Raw genomic sequence first — 24,551 nt, 5'->3', positions numbered from 1 at the left:
CTTGGGTCCAATAATTTACCAGCTGTGGTCTCCATGTTCTTAGGTGATTGACTCATCATGGTGTTCAAGGTCAATATGATCAACTGTCCTTTGACCTATATAATTAGAGCTACTTCCTGTGGCTCACGGTTATTCCTCATGGGAGGCTAATGTGCAGATCATGAAAGTAAATTTACTGGGAGTTGGGGTGGGAAGATGACTTCATTGTCAAGTGTAAAGTCACAGTGTTGCTCACATTTATCTTTTTACACAAAAGATATGTAGAGTAGACCTTGAGAGGACTTAAAATACCTTCACATCTATTTTATAGTAACTATGAATATTATCTCAGGTTTACAGGCCAAGTTCTAAATTAAGGTAGTCCTAAAGAAAAAGTCCCAGGGGGAATAAACTTAGGAAAAAAAAGAAATAGTTCCCAGCACCTAACTCACTCCTTGGATACTAAAATGGAGTTCATAGTAAGTGGCCAGGAATTATACTCTTGCTGGATTTTATTTGATTTGGTTTAACATTTTCAGATGAGTTCATTTTAGGATAAAAAATGAAGGAAGTAAAACTTTATTATGGAGATGAGTAATTAGAAATCAATTGATACTGCTATTGCCCTTGATATTAATTGATATTACTGTTGCGATTGTCTAGATCAGAGGCCAGCAGCCTTTTTCTGTAAAGGGTCAGATAATAAATATTTTTGGCTTTGCAGGACATGTAGTTTCTGTTGCAACTCTTCAACTCTGCCCTTGTAGCATGAAAGCAGCCACAGACAATACGTAAACAGATGGGGATGGCTGCATTCCAATAAAACTTCACACTGAAATTTGAGTTTCATTTAAATTTTACTTGTCACAAAATATTATGCCTCTTTTGATTTTTTCCTCACTATTTAAAATTGTGGAGGCATTGTCACAGGACTTCAAAAAACAGGAGCTGGGCTAGGATTTGACCTATGAGCTCTGATTTGCTAACTCCCAGTTTAAATCACTGCCACCCATGAGCAAAACTGTTCAGAAGAATCTTCGCACAGAGTCTTTTGCCCTTTAGGAGCTTACAGCCTTCAAAGTTTCTCAGGTCATTATAAAGATGTTCAAGAAGAAAATAACACTCTTCCGTGATGATTTAATCACCCAGCCAAAGACAAAGCCAGGTATTCTTCTGAGCTCCTCTTGTAGTTTTTGGACTTGGTTATGGTTATTGGTTAGCAACTGATAAAAGTAAAGCACAAAAACTGGTTCAAAGTAAACCAGCAACACTAATTTAAAAGCCTTTTCTCAGTGGGGTTTACTTAACATTTATTGCTTGGTAACTGGATTTGGAGATAATATTCGATCTTATAATAGATCCCTTTAAAGTAACCATATGGAAATAGGGGATATTGATGTACAAAGTGGCTTCAGCCTGGAGTCTTAAGCCTGACACTGGAGAGGTTCTTTGCATGGGCTCGGGAAGGACACACTTCGATCCACACACATTTACCAAATCTTGTTTTAAGATGTACTGAGCTTCAAAAGACATTTAGGATTTCTTTAATGATTGGTGGTTCAAGGAAGAGAGCTCCAATTTCCCTGAACAAAATGTCCCAGTAAGGCTTTTAATTTGCTGCAGCTTTCCTCATCTTATTAATAACTGTTGGAAGAAGAGTTTTGTCTAAAATAGCTTGTGGAAATTGGTAAATTTGGTTTGGAGAAGGACAATATTTCCTTAATCTCAGATGGCTGATGTCAGATTACCCTTGGTTGAGTTAAATAAATGAGTTAAACTAATGGGAATTATGCAAATCTAAGTTTTCTGTCACAGAACAAGAGTGATGATTGACTTATTCGTTGGTTTGGGTCTTTGTGATTAGAGCTGGGATGGTTCTAACCCACACTGGTGTTCCTTCTTTTTGGCTTCTCACTTTTCTTGGCTTCTCCATGCTTACAGCCCTTTGCTGAAGAGCTCCAGGCCCCAAAGCGATCGTGGTAGATAAGTGAGGAAAGCAGCGGGGCAGGCTGATAGAGTGAGTTGAATTCTATAAAGGGACACTGCCTGAATTACCTCCTTTCTCAGCTACCCTCTGTGTGGTCTGCAGACCAGCTTGCCGAACAGCATGAAAATGAGACCTTTTTCTTTTGCCATGATAAACCTGAATTGGCAAGGGAATGTATTACTGTTTAAACCAGAGAGGACACAGCATTTCAGAAACTGGAAACACTTGGAAAACCAATGATAATGTACCACACTGTCAGGCTCTGATATGGTTTTTTTGTTTGTTGGTTTTTTTTTGGGGGGGGTTGTTTTTTTATGAGTGGGATATATTATTCTTCTTGAGTGTCTTAAATTCAGGAAGTTTTTTGCAAAGATGGATCACCTCAACCAGTTTTATATTCTGGAAGGATGAAATGTTGTTACTGGAGCAAAAATTAAAAAAATCAATCCCCAACCTATGTTGTTTTTTTTTTCTTTAATGGCTTATGTAAAAACAATTTTATAGCAGCTATTTTCCATACATACTGTGAATATTTTTTTTAATTTCATTTCTAGGGATCACGTGTTAGAGGATACACTTTGAAATGGGAAACAAGGCTTGTGGCAGGGAAGGAGAATGCTGAGAGCTATCTGTTAATGCATTTTCAGTGTATAGGCAGGGCGTGAATACAGTGGCCATAGATCAAAACTCGGCCATCAAAAACAGCTTTCTCAAAACTCACCCACAGCCTAATTGTCTTGTTTGAAAAGATTCGTGATCAATTTGATTGTTTTAGGCATCAGCTGTGTCTCGGAAACACCCATCTGATAATTGCCTTCCTCAGACTGTCACATTCCATCAGTGGACTGGCTTTATCTTTTCTCCAATCAGCCTACCTCAGCCTTTATGGTGAGCAAATGCTCCTTCTCAGCACACTTATCTAGCACTCCTGCCAGTTTCAGTCACAGCAGAATTCTTTTTTGCCATCTAGTGCTATTGAATCTATTACCCATTGTACCCCCTCCACTCCTGCAAATCCGGGTTCTTATTTGAATATGAGAATTCAGGGTCTGGTGAGCACTGCTGTCTTTGAGCATCTGGCGAGTTTTGGATGGATTGATTAGGTTGCTGATTCAAATGCATCCACAAGGAAAAAGAGCATTTCTAACATCTTACTTCTCACTGTATTCCTTCAGTCTTGTTGGCTTCTGGGCACCTGCTCATTATTTCTGGATGTTTTGAAAATTGTCTTGATTCACTAAGCCCTGGTTAGCCCGTGGGTCTCTCATATCCACCATTTTCCTCCTCTCGCCTCTCACTGTATCCCTCAGTCATAGTTCCCCCAGGATATTTTCCAGTCTTTATGCTTTGTAAAGCCAGGAACTACGTCTTAATTATCTTTCTTGTTGTCATGGATCGGAGAGTGCCTCCCCCCCCCCCCAAGACATGTCAACATCCTATCCTTGGAACATGGGAACATTACTTTTTTTCATAAAATGGCCTTTGCAGATGTTATTAACCATCTTGAGATAAGGTCATCCTGGATTAGCCAGGTGGGCCCTAATTCCAGCGACATGTGTCCTTGTGAGAGACACACGGAGGAGAAACAGACACAGAAGATGATGTGAAGACGGAGGCAGAGACTGGAGTGATGTGCCATAAGCCAAGGAAGCTGGCAACTACCAGAAGTGAGAGGCGGCGTGGGATGGGGCCTCCCCTAGAGCTTCTGAGGGGATGGGGCCCTGCCAACACTTGGATTTCGGACTCTGGCCTCAAGAATTGTGAGAGAATAAACTTCTGTTGTTTTAAGCCACTCAGTTTGTGGTGAGTTGTTATATCAGCTCTAGGAAATCAATGCATTCTCTACCCATGGCACCTGGCATAGGACCTGGTAGGCAGTTAGGTTCTTAGTACATTTTTCTACATTAATAAATGATTTGTGACTAAAAGGCTTACAAGGAGAAATCAGTCAGTATTGGTAAGAGAAAGCCAGTTTTTGCTTATCCTTGTCTTCTCTTTATTTAGGTTGGTAGAGTATCCAAGTTTACTGACAAGCCTGTGTGCCTTAGCATTGTTACTGGGACTTCGGAAAAGTATTAGAAAAATAATATACCCTGCATCCTTACTGGCTCACTCACCTGTGAGTGGTGAGGGTGATTTGCCAGTGGAATGTCAGGATGCTTTCCCAATCTCCTTTCCTACTAATTAATTAAAGGTTGTTTTTGGAAATGAGAGCCATTAAACCTTCCCTTCCCTGGCAGGCCATATAGTCTCTGCTTTCAGAATATAGGAACCTTCTCCTTCTCGCCTTAGAGTCCTAACTGGGCAAACTCTGGGCTGCCATACCGATGTGGCTCAATGAAACCAATATGTGTATTGTCATTGGGCCACTGAAATGGCTTTATATTTGTAGTACCATCAGTCAATTTCACAGATCATGGTGATCCATGATGCAGCCCAGATCTGCTCGCAGCTCTCCAGCCGGGTAACAGCTTGTGTTCAAAGTATGTACAGATGTAAAGAGAAGCACAGTTAGACAGTTTCTTCCAACCTTAAAAGTAGAAATGGTCTGAAGTCAACAGATTCAGATTACCTGAAGTGATTCAAAAAGAACAAACCATTATCCACCATGCTGAAAAACCTTAACGGTTTTATTCTCAATATCTTTACATTAATACAGACGATTTTTATTTTGTGCCGAGAAAAAACAATCTGTTACACATAATGTAACTGTAATATACAACATAGAAACTCATCCTAAATTAGTTACAACAAGAACCTACAAAAAACGTCATAGGAAAAAAAGTTACCTAATATTGCCACCATATTTTTTAGTAGACAGACCCTGTCAGACCTTGTCACCAACACTCAGCTCTGTAAACAATGGTTATTTCCATGTCCTGGAGAATCGTTAATCGTAGGGGTACTAAAGTCATCCTAAAAAGTTCTAGCACATCACTACAGCCTGTACAGTCCTCAAAAATAATTTATTGTACTGTTTCTAAAAAAAGGTACTAGGTTGTTCCTTTGCTCTGTTTCCATATTCTGGAGCTGCACGTGAGCACGTTTGTCTAACAGTCTAAAAACACGAGAACTGAACCGCATTTCACAATCACAGGGATGAGGTGGTGGAGTCAAGGACTTCTCGCCCATTGCACACCGTGGGGACATAGGTGCTGGCAGAGGCTGGAAAACAAAGCAGGACAGAAAATTCAGTGTTAGTGAAGGGGGCCACATAGGTAACGAATGGCATGGATAACCCCAGACGCTAGTTAAAGTTAAGTTAAAAACTCACTTTAACTTGGCTTTGGAAAATGCTAAATGATTTAGTGCTGTAGCAGGTCAACTTTCTAAATATGTTCTGCTCCAAATTAGTTTGTATCCTGGTACATACCTCCACTAATGTCATACCTTCTGGAGAAAGTTTATAAACATAATTATTGTTGAAAGAAGTCACTTGTGGGTTTAAAATGAGCTTTGGTAATCTATAAACTGCTTAAAATACAATGTACCAAATTAAAAGCTCACTGCAGTTTTCTTAAAGATCATGAAATTAATTACTATTTTCAATACCTTAATTAATTTGGTTATGTCTGGGCTGGGCTGGCTCTCATGTGATCCCATGAGTCATCTGTGAACTCCACTGCCTTAGAGAATGGTTTGATCTATTTTCATTGTTGAAGTGGATAACCTCAGTGAAAACTCGAGCAAGGGCTGGTGTGCTGAGAGCTTCAATTTCATAACAGTGCTCAGAAAGGAAGATATTCCAAAGGGATGATGCTCTTGTTAATGACAATACTGACAACAGTGTCAGGGTGTGAGTATAATATGGATATGTATATTCTTTCTTTTTATAACACTACATTTTCTAGATACAATTCATAGCTCTTAACTTGTTTTGGAGGTTTTATCTTTAATGAGAACCCTAGGTATAGCTAAGTTATATCATTTCACCCTTAATGCTTTCTCTTTTTACCGAATGAGGACAAAAACAAGGAGCCCCATTCTCCATGGGATGAAGTTATGTCACCAAGAGAATCAGTTAGAGATAGCCCTACATTACGTCTTACAGCTGTTCCTTTCCCGTCCTGTGGCCTGTCCCTCTGGACATATTTTGCCAGAAGGAGCTGATCCTTTTGCCTACCTGACCCAAGCCCAGGTCACACTGACCAGTCAGCTGTCCTGTTACTTAAGGGCACATGTCTCGGTTAATAATCACAAACTAATTTCACATTAAAGTGTTGATGTGGAAATAGTGGAAATATTCTTGCCTCCTAAAATTGAATTTTTCATAATTTCTTTAAACACAAAGGAGAAACTAATTATGAAATTTGAGATTACGTGGCCTTCAGTGGAGGAGCATATCTGGGGTGCTGAGGTCTGAGCAGGCCTCTCAATTTTGTGTTGATTACCTGGCTAGGGATGTGAGAAAGTCTATAAAAGTCAAGTCTGTGTGGCTGCCTAAGTTTACAGTGGAGTCATGTGGCATGCTAAGTCTCTTGAAGGCTTTTTCCTTTTGTCATTTTTAGGATGAGCTTCAATTTTCTTTACAATATGAGCCCATTAAAAGCTACAATGTTTGGGGGGCAGGGATGGCATAATCTACATTTCCCGAAACCTCCACAACCAAGGTATTTTAACACAGTGTTCCAGAGAATACTTGATGCAGAGTGATAGTGATAATAATTCCAAAGGTGAGGGCTTTGCTTTATTATTTGCAAAGTTTCTTCAAATACTTTATCTAATTCTAGCTTCATCAAAGCCAGGTAAGGCAAGAGAAAAATAAGGTGAAGGGAGGTTCAAACCACAGTTCCCGGGAAACCTAGAAGAGCACTTTCCGGTCATTTAATATGTGCTCTTTATGCAGCCTCTTTGCATCCAACTGTCTACTTGACACCTCCATATGGATGTTCGGTAGATATTTCAGAATCAAGTGGCCAGAGTACAATCCTTGATTCCCTAATCTGTCCCTTTTTAGTCTCCTTTTCTTCAGTGTATAGTCTCACCATCCAGCCAATTACCTAAACCAAAAGTCTAACATTTATGCCTCCTTCTTTTTGTGTTCCTTCTCCCGTGTCAAACCCATTACCAGGTCCAATCAACTCTGTCTCCACATCTAACTAGTTGTCTCTGCACCCATCACCCTGGGCCAATCCCCCATTATCTTCTCTGGCTGCTGTGATAGCTGCAGCGCCACCATCTCTGTTTCCACTCTCACTTTCCCGTAATACATTCTCTATACAGCAGTGTTATTAAATGTAAGTCACCTAGGGCCGGCCGAGTGGCGCAATGGTTAAGAGCTGGCTTGGGATGCCAGAGGGCCCCGGTTCAGATCCCACATATGAGGGCCAGTGACACTGCCCTCCACAGCTAAGATGCTGAACAACAGCTCAACCTGGAGCTGGGCTGCCGTGAGTCACCGGCGACGGCGTAGGCTGCAGCCCCTGTGGCAGTGGGTTGCCATGGGCTACTGTGTGTAGCCAGCAGCCAGCGTGAGCGGCCAGCAGCCGCAGTGAGCAGCCGTCCAGATGCCGGCGACTGATCTGCCTCGCCCGGGAAGAACGCAATGATGGTGCCAACTTGGGCCAGTGAAGCAACGTCCTCCACAACTAGACTGAAGAACAAAACGACAGCAACTTGTCTGTTCCCCTTTCCCTAATTCCCCAGCACTGTTCCCATCCCCCAATTGCCAATAAAAATCTTTAAAAAAAAAAATGTAAGTCACCTACCTACACACCTCCAGTGGCTTCCCTCTGTGCTCTTCTTACTCTGGAGTATAAACCCCGGGGTGATTCAGACCATGCCTCTCTTTCTGTATTCACTGTGCGTTCCCACCCCCGTTTTTTGCTTTTGTCCTAAAACACAACATATCTGTTTCTCAGCTTTAGGCTTTGCAGTAGCTGTTGCTTCTGCCAGAAATGTTCTTCCTCCTCTTAATCACATGTCTGGCTCCTTCTTGTCATCTATATCTGAAATTTCACCTCCTGAAAAAGGCTGTCATCAGGCCACCTCATTTAATGTAGCCAACCGGTTACTGTCTGTCACATTATCCAATTTTAAAACTGATTTTTTTTTCGGGGGTGGGGGTGGGGGTTAGTATCTTATGTCTTACACTCTTGGTGAGAAAATATGTAAGGGCTCTGTTTTTTCTGTTTTTCATTATTCTATCCTATTGATGGTCATGGAATACACTCTCCATAAATATTTCTGAATGATTGTATAAATGGTTTTATTCAAAGAATGTGGAACCTTTATTCAAGAAGGAAATAATCTTTTAACCTAAAGAAATGACCAGCAAATGTGAGGCCTGTGGGAAACCTCATTTGGGGACAGGCTTCTACAGCCCCATTGTGGCATTGGCCGGCAAAGAGGACTGGCTCAGGCTCTCAGCATCCCCAGGCAGGCCTGCTGCCTTTGACATTTTGACTAATCTCTTCATCTTTTCCAGGATCAAATTTTATTACTTCTGTGCAGGTTTTTCATTTTCAGAGATTGAAGAGGAGTGAGGTGTCATGAGGGTAAGTCTAGGCCGGGGCTCCGCAAACTTTTGAGATGGAAGAGCCGCCGCGGTCAGCAAACTGCGGCTCGCGAGCCGCAGGCTTTGAAGTAAAATTGAAAATGAAAATAAAACTATCATAGTTTCATTTATAAAATTTTTAAAGGATATTATTCACATAATGCTGATTATGTAAAAATATATTTATGGCTCTTGAATAATTTTTAAATTGCTGTGAGGGACAGGGTTGGCTTTTCCAGGGTTCGGCAAACTTTTGAGACGGAATGTATCCAAAGTGCCGCAAGTGGCTCATGAGCCGCAGTTTTCCGACCCCTGGACTAGACGAACCAGGGGCTGGTCTGCTAAGGCCCCTCTCTGTCTACCTGGGGCTTGTTTAATACCCTTTCTACCTGCATTTTTAAAGATTTCCAGACACCTACTGTGTTTCCCATACCATTGTGGAACTCGATGTAATGCTGTTCTTAAGTGTGCTCCTAGGGTGGGCTTGCTCACTGCACTCTAATTTCTTCAAACTGGGTATATTTTAACTTGAAGAAGTACAGGGACTGCCAAGGTAGTTGCATAGAAAATCCTCAAGTTATAGTTTCAAATAATCTTCTACTAGACATTCCATGGGTATCATTATGAGAGTTCACAAAATAACTTTGAATTATCTACCTGCTTTATAGGGACATTAAAGGGAATGCCCTATGTTAGAATGTCTAAACTATTTGAGAGGAAGATAATAGAAATTCACAGTCTTCTTACAAGGAGTAACAACAGCAAAAATACTCCCAAGACTCTTTCTGCAGCTGTTTTTCCCTAAGCACTTTTTAGTCTATTGAAGGGAACTGCAACTTGTATTTTTCTGTTTCTCTTTTACTGTTTCATCTGTAGCTTTTGTCAGTGCATTTTATTTTATTATGTAAAAATTATTCTCATTTTTGTACATGCTGCTGAATATAGTAGAGGAAATTATTGTTTTATGAGTTTAGTATCTCAATTACTTTGCCTTTCATAAATATTTCACACATGTCTCCCATATTAGCTCATCTGTTATTCCCCAAGGCAGTAAAATATGTGTAAGAGCAAAGTACTATCATTTCTCTGTGTGTTTATGATGAGCTTTTGCTATTATTCTAAAAAGCTCATGAGGTTTTTAATGGTGTAAGTTTAGCCCATTTTCTTAAGTGCAATTAAGCCAATTTTTATAATCATCCTTTCTGTCAGAAAAAAAGCGGCTGCAGGCTTATTTTTGCCTTTCCTGGGAGTGGGGGTGAGGAACAGCTGTTAGTTACTCTAGGCTAAGGCGGTGTTTTTTGCTATTCAAAGTGAAAACTGAAGATAACTGAAAAAGACCTAATAAGTTCCATCATTGACCAAAAAAGGGCAATTCACACCCATCGTAAGCATATTTTTCTTTACAAACTTGGTTTGTAGGTCACTGCAGCCAACTGGCAGCTTTGCCTCACTGTGGAATCCATTTTTCTTTCACCAGTAATATTTGGGCTGGCCAGGCTTTGGAGAAAATTGCCTTATTTTCCCAGGTAACTGGGCCCTCAATCAATGCTAAATGTATTTATTTAATAGGTTCTTATGGATGCCAAGTGTGTTAGCCAATTTAGTGGCTAAGATGTGGTACCTGAGAATCAGTGTGTTACTTTAACTGTGTAACATGTTAGACTTGGTAAAGAATAAAGCAAACATTTAAACACAACAGACATTCCAGCTTGTTCCCATCTGTTCCATTTCTTTGATCCTGGTGACCTCTAATAATTTTTCCCAGCATGTCTGCTTGTTTAGATATTTTAATTCTGTGGTCATGGAATCCAATTTCCACTCGCTGTTTGTTGCCTTGTCCTGCTTTGTTATTGAACCTGTTTTCTTATTCATCACCTTAATTTTATTTGTGCTAGATTCCCTGGGTCCCATTCTAGAAAAAGGTCATTTGCTAATTAATATATGTTATCTGGGCAGATGAGGACACCACCACTAGCCACCAGTTTGATAGCCTTGCTATGCCAGAGATTTCACAGTAAAAGACAAAGAATCTATTATTAAGAGATGTGGGCTAGATACTCAGCTTAATGGTCTTAAACTTTTAACAGTAGATTTAAGAGGAAACCATATTTCTTATGATGTGGAATAAAAATTTACAGACTCAAGATTTAATTTCCAAATATGGAGTTAGAAGTTATGAATGCAAAAGATTCAGTGATTTCACATTTTTGAGACAAGTTCATGGAAAGAGGAAATGTGGCATGTACTGTTTTTATAACCCACGATATGACTTAATTACCTTATCAACAGAAATTTCACTTGGTCTTCAAGGAAACCCCTCAGTCCATTATTGCCATGTTATGCTGTCATGCTTTCTTTTCAAACATGTTCGTTTATTCTTTCCTCCCTCCCTCAAGAAGTACAAACCCACACAATAAGCAATTTGTAAATGAAAGGACTCAATAATTTTTGTACTCTTCTACCTATTTTCATTCTTCTTCTTGCCTCCTCTTAGTTGACCAACATCTCTGGACAGGAGGGGAACTGTACAATGTAATTTAATTCAAGAAAGTGATACTTGCTTTTAAAGAACGATTTAAATGGGGGAAATTATAATTTTGACATAAACTTTTAGCAGGTTGCCATTAACAATATTCCTTTGCCTTTCTCAAATCTCACTTTCTGAGAAGCTGTGTGACTAGCCCCTCAGGAACACCACACCTTCTCTGTGCACAGCCTGGGTGTAGGGATGACTGGGGTCTCAGACGGACATGATTTATGCCGTTGGACTCCATGACATGGGCTTTTGAGAGAAATAAAATCTGCACCCACGCTGGTAGGATGAGATGCTGTCACACGTGGCACTAAAGGGATAGCTCTTGACTTTGAATTTCCAGATGCTAAGATTCTCATTGTCAGAATAATCTCGGCCATGAATTTTGTAACTGAGCTGAGGCAGAAAATTCAGTGAGGCCAGAGGCACCACATAGCAGCTTTTGAGAGTTTTATCTATGACTTCAGTTATCAAATTCCTTAAAGTATCGGATAGATAGGGCTGGCCATTTTTGGTTTTCTCATCTAGCAGCATGGTTATTAGAATAAGTGATCCTTAGCCTCCCTTCCAGCTCCAGTCTGTTTGGTCACTCACTGTATTAAAGTAGGTGGGCTATATTTGCTTGGGGGCGAAAATCAGCTAAATATTAGAGGTAAACAGAAAATGATGTAAGGGTTGCAAAAGAGTGGTTGTGAGACAAATACAATGGAAATGTTAAATAAAAAAAGGAGAGGTATTAAACATCGATTTGCTGATACATGTAGGGTTACCTACTGTAGATGGAGACACTCTATTCTCTCATCCTCAATGAGGAAGGGAGTGAAAGAGAATAGAGTGAGGTTCTCCAGAAAGCTATGGACATTCCTTTCCAAAGGGAAAATGGATTGACATCTGTCTGATTTGGATGCACTATGTATACCTGGCCTGGAAGCAGAAGGCTTATCTTGCTGAGTAATCTATTCTTCTCTTGCATTGGCCTGCGAAGATTTATGTTTATAACATACCTATGCCTGTGGCGAAGACCATCAATTCAGTCTGTGTTGCCAAATAACTTGCCAATTTGCCTGGCCAGGGAGCACATAGTGTCATTATGGGACTCCTTCTCGGCATATTATGTTGCTTTTCTGGACTTGCACTGTAGAGATGAAACCTGGATATTGTGTGCTATGTTTTTTTCTTTTATAAAGTCATATTTGGATTTGAACAATGGCTCACCCCCTCCTAATTGGGGTATCTTCAAAGGCGCTTAGCCGTTGGCACATGCGAAGTCTGGCGCTCATGTGCTTGGCTTCTGTCGCTGTAGCTCTGTGGAAAATTATCCTCTGACTCTAAAAGACTGTTCACTTGATCCTTTTATACTACTGCTTTCTTTTCATCATGTGAAAATGCTTTGTAATAAAGAATAATTCTATTAATTGAGCAGTTCACACATTACCACCTAGACAAGTGACTTTCTGCACAAGGTTTTGGCAGAAGAAATCAGTCTCCATATGTCTACAGTTCGTTGGGGACCCAAATCTGGGCATCATTAGTTAGCAGAAGCCTGTTGGCTGATCTTCATAGTAATGACAGACAAGCATCTGAATGATCACCATGAACAAGAGAAACACACATCCCCATAGGACCAAGTCTGGGTACATAATAGCCCTGAAGCCTATTGAGCACATTTCATTTCTCATCTCTCTCCCCAGTCTGTGCTGATACAAACCCATATAGGTGACAACAGCATTCTGACCTGCATGGGTCCTATAGGGTTTTATGCTGCGTGACTCCATGTGTGCATCCAGCTTGTCTCCTTCACAATGAATGCAGTTCTCCTGACATTTGCAGCATACCTTCTTGATTGCCTGTCTTTGGGAGCCAGCTCTGGGAAGCCCCTTTGCTTCTAAAGCTGAACAAAATAAAGAATGACCTCTTTTCTTTCTCATCCAAATACAAGGGATGTTTGCTTATGTGTGTGGGTGTGGGAGCAGCGTTACAAGCATGAGTTTAGGACTTTGGGGCCTCTGAGTTATTCTGCTGTTGGAAGGAACATTCCCGGTTTCAGGAAATGTTTTCTGAGTGGCCAGGTGCTTCTATGCCAGAAATGCCTTCCCCGGGGGTAATGCCTTCCCTGGGGAGCTGGGGAAATGACTGCTTGGGGATGTGGCCGTTAGCATCATGAAGCAAAGGATGGGAGTTCAGAATACTTCCCCCTCTCTGAACCCAGTGCCTGCTTCTTCTCTGAGGGTCATCTAAGAGGAATCCCTGCCCTGCGCTGATACCAGTGATGAAGTAGACAGGATGGTTTAGGCTGAGCTCCTCAACATGTAATCCTGGGACCACTTCCATTGAGCCAGCTGGGGTATCTATTACAAACCAGATTTCTTTGACCCTAGACCACATGAGTCAGAATATCTGTGGATGGAGCCTGAGAATCTCCATTTCAAATAGGTAATTTTTTTTGTACACAAGTTATTAGGAGCTATTGGCCCAGAGGTATACTTAACGGAGAAAAGTTAACATTTCCTTTATTTTTATTGTTCTGACTCCCACTGTGTATAGGTAATCAGATACAACTAAAATTGTCTTTTTTACACCTAGCAGTGTGTAAACATTTCTCCAGCGGTGAGTTTTCCAAGATGGCCTTACCCGTGTTCTTTCTTCCATGCCTGCTTCTGAGTGTGACCATGTTTTTCCATCATTTTGGAGCTACTGCTCAGCTTTAAAAAGCCAAGACTGATAACTCTTTCTGTTAACGGCCACCTTAGGGGTTGTCAGGGAGCTCACCTAGGCTCCAAAGTGATGTGGTATTTCCACTACTCTCTTGCCAGAGAATTAACAGGGAAATAATATGGCTGCACCTTCCAGTCTAGGTGACTCCTTGGCATTGCATAGGATTAAGTGTGTCAAGTTGCTGTAATCCCTGAGAAGAATGCAGCACTGGATTAATGTAGGATTTGGAAAGTGTGGTATAATAAAAATGGCCACAAATTCTTTGAGAGGTGAAGTCTGTTTTCCTCCCTTTGAATCTGGACAGGCTCTGTCATGCTCTCCAGGATCCCGTGTGGCAAGGCATCCTGCCATGTTGCCAAGCGTAAGAGGGAAGCCACTGTGGACCCTCCAGGTCAGCTCAGTCTCGGCTGATACCACAGGAGGGCTCCAGTCAAGGCTTTATAGAGCAGACGAACTGCTCAGTCAAGCCCAGCCTGAATTCCTGACCCACAAAATTATGAGAGATAATACAAGAGTTTTTGTTTTAAGCCAGTAAAATTTGGGGAAGTTTGTTTTGTGGGAATAGATAACTTAATGTGTTGTGTGTGTGTGTGTGGGGGGGGGGGTTGGGGGAGGGTAACCCTGTTGCTTGCTATACTAACTTACTCTCCTCCATACATGAAGTTTTTGTTTTTGCCACTGGAGGGAGTTAGAAAACCAGCAGCAATTGCGGAAACAATAACCTAATACAACAGAATGTCTACATAATACTTAGGAAGAGCGTAAATTATGTACAACCTAAGTAAAACATGCTTTACCTAACGAACTCAGAGCAGTTTAGCATGTTTCTTGATTTATAAAACAACATATTTCCCAGTACTTAGGAGGGAAATGGATATAAATTGAGCTGAATATATAATGGGGGAAACAGGCACTGAGATATTAAACCAGTTGCTTAAGTTTTCACCGCAGTGGGTCAGTAACATGTTCATGCATAGAACTAGAATCCATAGATCAATGGCTTCCATACTTCTTTGATTGTAATTCACAGTAATAAATGTTTTACCTCACTTGGCACACATAAACTCTGGAGCAAACTTCATGAAATACTACTTACCCTATTACCTATAATGCATTGTGAGATATTTTATTCTATTTTATAAAATGCTGGTCAAACATACTGAATAAATTTTATGACCTATTAATGGGTTGCACCCTATAGTATGAAGAAAAACTGCCCTAGACACTAAGCTTTTTGAGACCAGGGGTTCTGTTCTGTTCATCACTGTGTACACAGGTGCTTAGAAATTTCTGGTGTGTAGAAGGTACTCAAGCATTTAATGAATGAATGAATTTCATGACAATAGTTCCAATTTATTAAAATAGGAAGGCTGTTAATCACAAGTGAGGAAACCCAATGCCAACTCTTGAATTATTGTATATCTTTAAATTTAACTTCTGTTCTCAATTTTCTCAACTATAAAATGGAACTTGTGATATTTAGTACTCGTGGAATAAAATGAGCACACAAATATAAAACTGTTTTGAATAAAAGATCTAGAATTACAAATCAAGATCAATGTATTACTTCTGCACTTCGAAATGACTAGAGATACCACATAAATACTTCACATTGTTATTTTAATACCACTTCATTAATTTGGATTAATCAGAGGAAACTTGCTGGAAAAAAAAGGTCTAATTTAGGCCTCTTTAAATAAAAAAATTTTATTTAAAATTTTATTGAGTAACAAAATAGTCCTAGAATGTTGGGCTGGGTAGATGGCTACCTTGAAGTATTAATTGAGCCACTAGCAGATTAGTATACTGAGTGAGAGTTTAAGCAGGTCCATTTCTGTCAAAATACATTTTTTTGTGTGTGTAAATGAATATTTCTGAAATTCTGAAGAGAAACTTGGTTGAATAAAGTGCTCTTATAATCCCTTTAGCAATTTATTAAAAAATGTCGCCATTTCTAAATTATTGAGGTTTGGGTGTATGAGCTTTTGAACAATGTCTGTGGAAGACGTATAGACTTTGCTAAACTGTTTCAATAAGAACCAAGAGCTTGAGCTATCAACAAGACTATTTTGCAAAGGATAAACCTTGCTGTGCAGCCTCGGGTAATCTTCCTTTAGTTGTCCCTTTAAAGCCTACCAAGTATCTAGCCTCAAGGGAACGTTCCCAGCTTGCATTCTGGGTGAATTAGCATGATATGGTGCAATAGTTAGGTGCACGGGCATTGAAATCAGAGAGACTGACTCTAAATTCTGCCACTTTTAATATGCGTGACCCTGGGTAGGTTTTTTTGTTTTGTTTTTTTTATCTCAAAGAGTTGTGAGCGTTAATAAGGAGTATTAAGATATAGCACACACACACATGTATGGAGTATTTAACAAAATGCCCAGCACATAGAAAACAATAAATGATAGTTCCTGTTAATTGTTATTATAATTATTGTTTTGATTAGTTATTGCCAGTTTTTTCTTGTCTGGGCTAGCTAGCTGTTACAGTTGGGATGTTAGAAAAGAGATTTGTTTACTCAAAAAATAAGCAGGTTTCTCTAAGATCCAAGGAAAATTACTTCACAACTTTTATCATGTCCTTTTATCATGTGACACCTGGAAATCGAACTGAAAAGACAGTAACATCCCCACCCCTAGAGCAGCTCTCAGCCAAGGAGTGGCATGGCATATATAGTGCATCACTGAACAGGTGCTATCAGCTGTCAGTCTTCCCTTGGCTGGGGGGGAAGGGCTGCCCTGTTCTATTTTGTTTTGTTGGAAAAACTAGGGCACTAATGTGATTGCTCACTCTGTGATGCTGAGCTATTCTGAAGTATCCTTTCTGATCGACTTGAGGCAAAATTGTGAAGTTGTCATTTGTCTGTGTCACTCCAGTACTTCCTCCGCGTCTCCTGGTTCCCCTCCCCCACTCCCTCATTCTACTGTCAGTGAATTCCTCCTACTTCATACCACAGATTAGCTGAAAATGGCTTAAAAGGCTGTCCCTTTTAGGTATATTTGTGCTTTAGAGGATGTTAAAGAATTAAACGAATGATTCTCTGAGGAGAGTGTTTCAGATATTGGTAGGCCAGTCAGAGATAATTTGGGCTGGGGAGTTATCCTGGTAGCCTTCAGTTCAAACTGCCTTTTCAGCTGGTTCTTAGCTGGAAAACATTGTGTCATTGAAAGAGAGGAAGATCTATTCTCGCATTTTCCAAGGTTTGTTCCAGAGGATGTTAGTTGGTTTAACTATTATTTAATCGTTTTAAGAAACTCTGAAAATAACAAAGTTAAACAGGTGTCTTTGCTGTAGAGATTCTCAAAACCTTTAAATATGCTCATGTTAAAGGAGGTATTTTGAACTTCCAAGGGTATAATTAGGATGCAGCATTTTCCATCTTATTTGATTATCTTCCTCTTTTAATTTTTTCATGAAGCACATTCAACATCTATGTGACACAGAACATACTTTACAGGGTGCCAATCTAGTACCACCCTCTGGGCCAATGAGTAAACTGAGGCAGGGGCCAATGAAGTGACATGCTCAAGGTTACCTACTGAACTGATTGCAGAGTCAGGACTAGAGTCCAGGTTCTCAGACTCCACAACATGGTAAAAAATCCTACTTGCAGTTACAGATTTAATACGTGTCTTTCCTGCTGAGTTGGACAATACTGCATAAACAGGAACTCTGACTCCTCCGCTCACCACTGTACCCCTAGCACCTGGCACAGGGCCTGGCGCAGTGGTTGAACCAGTACTTATTAAAATTGAATTGAGTTGTTCTTGGGGATGGGCACGTGTTGTCTGCTCCTGTCTAGGTCCATTGCCTCCCCTCCCAGTCTGCTTTCTACTACAATGCTATGTATGGAAGGGTTAGTGCCAAGTTCCATACTTACACTGAGAATATGTGGTCCCAGTTCCACTGACACTGAACCTGTTAAGGTGCAGTCTGTGTGTGACCACATTCTTCTGGGGTTGGAACAGGATGATGTGTACCTTGGGTGCAAACAAACAGCCCAAGACCACGAAGCCGCTCAGGCTAACAGAGATGCACATGGTTGTCGTCTGCACCTGTAAGAAAAAGTTGCCTAGTTAAGTGTCCGGCTGTAAATTCAATCAGGTGGCCAACTAGAGAGCACTGACAAAGGACCAAACTGAAAAATCCCCAATCCTCCACAGTTCTGTTCTTATTATAGACAAACCAAGGTAATAATTATATTGGATCTTCTGAGTTTGAGATGTTCATGGAAACATTGCTTAGGATTTGTAAGCAAACACTGTTTGTGTTGAATGCTTCTGAATGCTTACCAAGCCTTGGCATTGATTTTCTTGTTTGTTTTTTCTTTATATTTGTATAAATATATTTCTTCAGAATCACTGAATTTGGTATCTTAAATAGTAAAATATCAATATTCAGTGATGAAGTGATCAGATTGCTGATTGTTTCAGTCATTCAACTGAGCTTTTTTAAGGTTCTCTATATTATGAACAAATTTGGACTTTTTACATTTTGTCATCTCTCTCTCCCTTGCTGGGAGCTCTGCCTATCAGGTATGGGTCTACCTAGCCAATATTTGGGGACACTATTAACTTCCCTCTGGGGTACCTACTCTTTTAATTACTTCATTGGCACCTATCTGGGATTTTGATACATCAGAAACTCACTGTTCAATCTTTTTGTTTTCTAGACTTCTAAATATATACCATGTTGACAGAGATTTTTCACTTTCTCCCTTTTTGCTTCTGCTGAAAGTATACCTCAGAACTAAGTTTTATCTCTTCTTTTCATTCCTTTGTTCTCACTCTCTGACTTCATCATTTGTCCTGACTTTAGCTCCCATAGATTTTCTGAAAATCCCAAATTAGATTCTACATATTTTATCACATTCAGTACTGAAAAATGGAAATTAATTATTTCTTCTATGTTTCTACTCAGAGTAGCTATGGTAAATCCTAGAATAATTTTAGATTTCTTTTTTATCTTTTCTCCCAGGCAATGCTGTTACCAGGTAGCATAATTTCTCATACCCTGAAGTGTCTGATATTCTTCTCCAATCAAGGAAAGGTGAAGACTGAACAATTAACTGGAGAAGCCACATAACTTTAGAAGGCTTGATTCTGTTTTTGATTAAAAAAAAAAATCCAGGTCACACTTGTAGTATAATTCTTCAGATTCTAGTTTTACCTTAAATGCTGAAAGCACAGTCCATCCTCAGTATTATAAAGCTCCAGTCTCCCTTAACCACTCCAGCGCCCTCCAACTTGGCCCTAAGTTGTAAGTTCCTTTCCCTTTTGTCAACTTCTCAGAAAAGAGTCTACTGTCTAATTCCATGATGTAAAAGCCTTGATAAGTCATAACTGTGTTATTTATAGTGTGTCCAAATACTGATATAATTTTTTTTACATATATGCATAATATGATACTCGAACTATACGCTTCCTGTCTCAGTTATGACTGTGGAGCCAATATGAGAGATATCAGTTATCAGAGTGAGACAAGTTCAGATTTTTAAGGAAACCTTTTCTAGTAACATTTCTGTAACTTTGAAACTTCTCACACGCTTTAAGACGTTACAAGGAGAGAAAAGGAGTGTGAGGAGAATATCTTAGGAAAACTGCTCTGTGAGATCTCTACCCTCTATCTCTTAGAGGGGGTTGTGACTCTCTCTTCACTTAAAGCTTAGAGCGGGGTGCTTCAGGGTGGCCATTCACAAAAGGTTTGAGTTTTTTCTTCATGAGGAGGATGTCTTGGCTTGGGGCCTGATTCCTGTCTTGGAAATCTAAAAGGCGAGAAAAGGCTAATTACATTTGTAGCAGAGCTCGGAGACTTGTTACTGTGTTGAGATAGTCCTTGAGTCTAAGAATTTATCAAAGCAAAAGATATATAGTGGTATGCATGGACAAGATGGGCCATACTATAGACAGCCACCATGGACAGTCTTGGGCTCATGTGGAGAAGCCTGGAGTCCTTCACAGAAAGAGGTTGGAGGGGTATAGATATAGCTTGACGTCCTGGGACTGAGTGTGAAGCCACAAGAGAGAACTCAGAATAGAGAATTGCCAGCCAACTCACTCAAGGCTCTGCAGAGAAAGGGGCCAGCTGGAAAGTTTTGAAGATTGCATGAAAACACCCTTTAATCATCTTCCAGGTACTCTGAGGAAGTGTCTTTAACCGCTGTGGACTTAGCAATCATAAAACCATCCAGCCACATAAGAGCTGTCCTACTTCTTCCTTATTACTTTTTAACCAGGGCTGAGAGGGAAATAGCAACTGGTGGATTGGGGAATGTGAGCAGTAGGAAGAAGTCAACTGCTGCAGGTTCTCAGCCCAAGGCAGGCCAGACCCCAGGAGAAAATGAGATTTAATGGTAACTCAAGATGTGGTATTGATAATTACATAGGACAAGGCATTTAATTTTACTAATAGAGACTATTTTCCATTGAAAATGATGGTAGGACTGTATGTTACCTAAGAGCACAAAAATTCATGGGCTACGAAGGTTGTGAGCATTTTCATTCACCACTCTATCCCCAGCACCAGCATGGTGCCTCACATATAGTGACACTCAGTGTTTGAATGTGTCCACTGGAATCTTCACCCAGGGGTAGGGATGACCACTCACTAAATACTAAAGGGACAATGGGAGGCCGAACTAAAATTACATTTTGATCATAGGTTATGCAACACATAATTCAATATACTTGTTTTAAAGCCCAAATATCAGCGTCATAGTTTCAGTTGTCCAGTTTGTTCATTAAGTCACACTATTAAAAGTCTATATTTATCAACAATGCATCTTTCTTCATCTCTTTGTACACTGCTAGTCTATACTGCTCTGTTTTCACCTTCCTCAGACTCCCAGCAACATTTCACGTGGTCAGTTACTTGCTTCTTGTTGGCTTCCTGGACGCATCCTTCCCTTGCTGACTCCCCTGGTCTTAGTTGATTTTTTCTCTTCTACCTGAGCTTTAAGTGCTGGAGTGTCCCAGACCTACATTTTGGCCTCCCTTCTCTTCATCATGTCACTGAGTTCTATGGCTTCAGTGTCTTCTATGTTGATGATGTTCAAATATTTATTATAAGATTCAACCTATCTTCTGGGCATCCAGACTTACATATTCAACTGCCATCTTGGCATGTTGTTTTGAACAGGTAATAGGCATATCAGGATTAATATGTAGGCAAAACTTGACTCCTCCCTGCAAATGTTTCCATTTGAGTAAGTGACAGCAAATGCTACCCAATTGTGCAAGCCAAAAGCCTGGGAATCCTCCTTGATTTTGCCATTTCCCTGATGCCCACTCATCTAATTCAACAGCAAGTTCTTTTGGTTCTTTTGGAACATAATTCTCTATGTTCTTTTGTGCTTCTATGTCTTTCAAGCAGAGGCTCTGACTACCTTTGTCTGGACTTTCTTTTCAAGGATATTTGTATATCAAAGAGCCTTAGAAGATAGAGATAGTGCCTACCTGTGGAGCAAAGGGCCCACATAGCATCCATTATAACAGACTCAGGCTCCCTAATGTCACAGTTCCTCCCCTGTCATGCTACCACTGATTACACAGCAGTCACCAGGCCAACTTTGCATAGCCTGTGGGAAGTGGAGCTCAGGAAACCTGAGCCAATGCTGATACTCTGACTATTGCTATTGCTTTGAGTCATAAAGTCTTTGTCAGCATCAACAAAACTGTGACAGGATAACATGTTGCCTCGTAAGTATAATAGAATCTCAGACTCTACTACAGTCTTTGTCAGTTTTGGCAATGAGACTGGAATGGCTTTTTCAAAGAGGGAGTATGAGGGCCTTATGCGCTGGAGAACAGGATTGGAGAGAAGTCCATGGGAATCAGTAGCAAACTTGTTGAGCTAATTGTCTGGCCAACCAAGCAATAAACAGTGCTCCACTTTATTGCCTACTAATGAGGAGGAAGTGGTGAGGGCGTCGCAGGCTGAGTAACAGGAAGTAGGTTCAGATAGAGTGGCTGGACCAGTGCTGTATGGTTGCTAACTCTTCATTGGGGTTGGGAGTAGGGTGGGGTGGATTTCCTCCCCAATTTCATTCAGGTCTGCCTAATTGCAGACCTGACAACTAGTGCTAAAATGTGTCCTGGGTGGGCAGAAAGTTGTGCTCCTTTTCATATAAAAGTTGCAGACATGTACCTATACTGGGCATGAAAAGGGGGACCTTCAGAGAAGGCAGAAACTAGGTGAATTATTTGAACTTTGGCTGGTTCCCTTGGGAGATGAGGGGGCAGTGTGTATAGTGCTTATTAAGGAAGAATAACAACAACTGGGCTCTCTTAGGGCTCATCCCCTGCTGAGGTCTCTCATGCCAAATTTAGATCCATTCCAAGATGACAATGTCTCCATTCTTTTGCATTGGAAACTGGCTGCAAAATTTAGGAGATTTGGGGCTCTCTGTAAGATTTCTCTGAGACAGAAATATGCTCTGAGAAACCATAGGTGAAGCACTGACTACTATTAGGGCTGTTACTGACCTGGATTGGATTTAAAATGCTGACAAAGGTGCTGTACTAAAGAATGAGAAACTGATGCAGAGAAATCTAGATACATTCTTGCGATCAGCTCAGCACTGGAGAACTTCCCTAGCTCTTATGTGAAAACCAGGCAAGACCCAAAGAGATGTAATCATGATGAGACAGCGAACACCCAGATTAAGGTGGACTCCTTTTAAAAAATTGCTGCTGTGGGAGTCAAGGCTGAATTAGAAGGGCACAGACCATGTGCCCAAGCAGATAGCTATATGGCTCTGGCTTCTGAGTTAAGGGGTCCCCCAAATTGAAATGAATAGTAACATTAAGGATGATCTTGCCATCTGATTTAGGGTTTTGGGTGCTCAGGAACAGTGAACCTTTGTTTGACTGAGTCATGAGTAGCTGCTGCTTAAAACTGAAAGCCCATGTGCCTTACTTACTGGCACGGGGCCACTCTCTCCCTCCATGCTGCCCGATTCCTCCTTACTCTGTACCCTGGTCTTAGTTGCTTTAAGGAGAAAAAGATGCTTAAGGAGAGGACCAAGGTCTCCCCATCCCCAAGGGTGGCTGAAACCCATACGTACCAGATCCAGGTTGCTAGGAAACCTCAGGGAGGGAAGAACTAAAATGTTTATACCCTGTTAGTTACAGACAAGAGAGTCACCACCCTTCCCAGACCTGTGAGGGGGAAGGCAGAGCTGGGCCTAAAATGAGGCAAAAGAGGACTCACCTGAGATGCAGACATAAGGGGCCACCCACAACTCATTAATTAAGACAAGTAATATTTTATTGCAACATTAAAAAAATAAAACTTCATGCAAAAAAACCCATGATGAACACAGTACCAACATTTTAAAAGAGGACAGGATCAGCAACAGTGCTGTGCTGTGACATAGGCAATCTTAAGGCAAAAATAAAAATTGGTCATACTGGTCCTGTCTTATTACTGTGTGTGCAGTTGTCCCCGAGCCCACTGTGCATTGTCAAGTAGACATTGGGACTTGGGGAACTTACATAAATACTGACACTCTGGCTACAGTGATGGCTGTGAGTAATAAAGTCCTTCGTGAATCAGGAGTCTCTAGTCCTACCAGCACCCCTAAACCTTCAGGCTAACTTGTTAGATTACAAGATGGGTAAAAGCCCTTCACAGTTCTCGGCAAGTTCTCTCTCCATTGTTAACATCCTACCATCAGCTTTGACTGGAACACCTACCACAGCTGCCTAACCACTCCTGCCTTTGCTTTCTGTCATACAGTCACAGTGGCTTTAGAAGCTTGATTTTTTCCTCCCAAAAAATATGAGATTATAAAAAGTGAGATCATCCAACTTCTCTGCTTAGACTTTCACTGATGTCTTTTTTTCATGTGGAATAAAATCTGTACTTTTTGCGATAGCCTGCAAAGTTCTATATGATCTAGCTCCCCTGCCTATCTCTCATGTAAAATCACTCTTCCGTTTACTCATTAAACTGTAGACATATATACCTTTCTTTTTCCTAAGACATTTTTGCCTAGATGTCCTTGTGTTTCTTCTCACCTAGCACATAGACTTCCCATGCTTGGCTCTCTCCTATCCCTCAGTGGAGTATTATGAAATAGGCACTGGTATAGGTGGCGAACATTTTTTAAAAGAATTTGAGATTGTTTGTATTTTTTAAAAAATCTTCATCCCTTCTTACTGAATCAGAATCTTTTATCCCCAGGTGAGTTGTAAGCACATTAAATTTCAAGAAGATCTGCAGTAATATAATCCCCTTTTCCTTTTATTGTAGCACCTACCACTGCATGAACTATCCTGCATTTTTATTCATTCATTATTTACTCTCCATCTCTACCCTCTCTTACTCCCCATTAGACTGTAAATTATAAAAGAGGAGGGACTTGTCTATGTTGATAGCTGTCTCTCCAAGGCCCATAATAAGTACTCAGATCTATTATTGGAGGGATCACTTCGTAAGTTATATACATGTCCAACCACTATGCTGTACAACTGAAACTAATATAATATTGAATGTCAACTGTAATTGAAAAATAAAATAAATAACTGCTCAAATATATTTGGAAGATATGAATAAACAAAACACCAGTGATTACTGCTAATTACTTCCTTTATAGATAACTTTCCACTAAACCATGGCCCAGTTTTTATTTCCACCATTGAAACTGTGTCTTGGATCCCTGATGACTCAGTGCTTGATTCTTGCACTATCCGGAATGGTTTTGTTCTCATACAGAAGATGATGCCCTGGATATTTCTCCAAGATCTTTTGATTTTCAGATTCTTACCCAAGTTCTGGCTTGCTCTGTCTTGGATGGCTGCAATAGCTTCAATTAGTGCTGGTTGGTCCAGGCTGTC

At 40.5% G+C, this 24,551-nt stretch overlaps 1 protein-coding gene across 3 annotated transcripts in view; it reads right to left on the bottom strand.

The window, feature by feature from the left end:
* Positions 1–4,398: 4,398 nt before the first annotated feature.
* Positions 4,399–24,551, bottom strand: part of GRM3 (glutamate metabotropic receptor 3) — a 231,070-nt gene continuing 210,917 nt past the window's right edge. For 2 of the 3 annotated variants that reach the window (XM_019623736.1, XM_019623737.1), the window contains exons 5-7: positions 17,594–17,768; positions 12,731–12,886; positions 4,399–5,131 (exon numbers count right to left, since the gene is read on the bottom strand). In XM_019623736.1, coding sequence (XP_019479281.1) covers positions 5,058–5,131; positions 12,731–12,886; positions 17,594–17,768 — 405 coding nt within the window. In that variant the 3' untranslated portion in view covers positions 4,399–5,057. The remainder of the gene's footprint in view (positions 5,132–12,730; positions 12,887–17,593; positions 17,769–24,551) is intronic. The other variant, XM_019623738.1, reaches the window with a different exon arrangement.

Source organism: Hipposideros armiger, unplaced genomic scaffold, assembly GCF_001890085.2.
Source record: "Hipposideros armiger isolate ML-2016 unplaced genomic scaffold, ASM189008v1 scaffold_560, whole genome shotgun sequence".
Taxonomy (NCBI): Eukaryota; Metazoa; Chordata; class Mammalia; order Chiroptera; family Hipposideridae; genus Hipposideros; species Hipposideros armiger.
The sequence above is the reverse complement of the archived record's forward strand: the minus strand, read 5'-3'. Positions and strand labels throughout refer to the sequence as shown.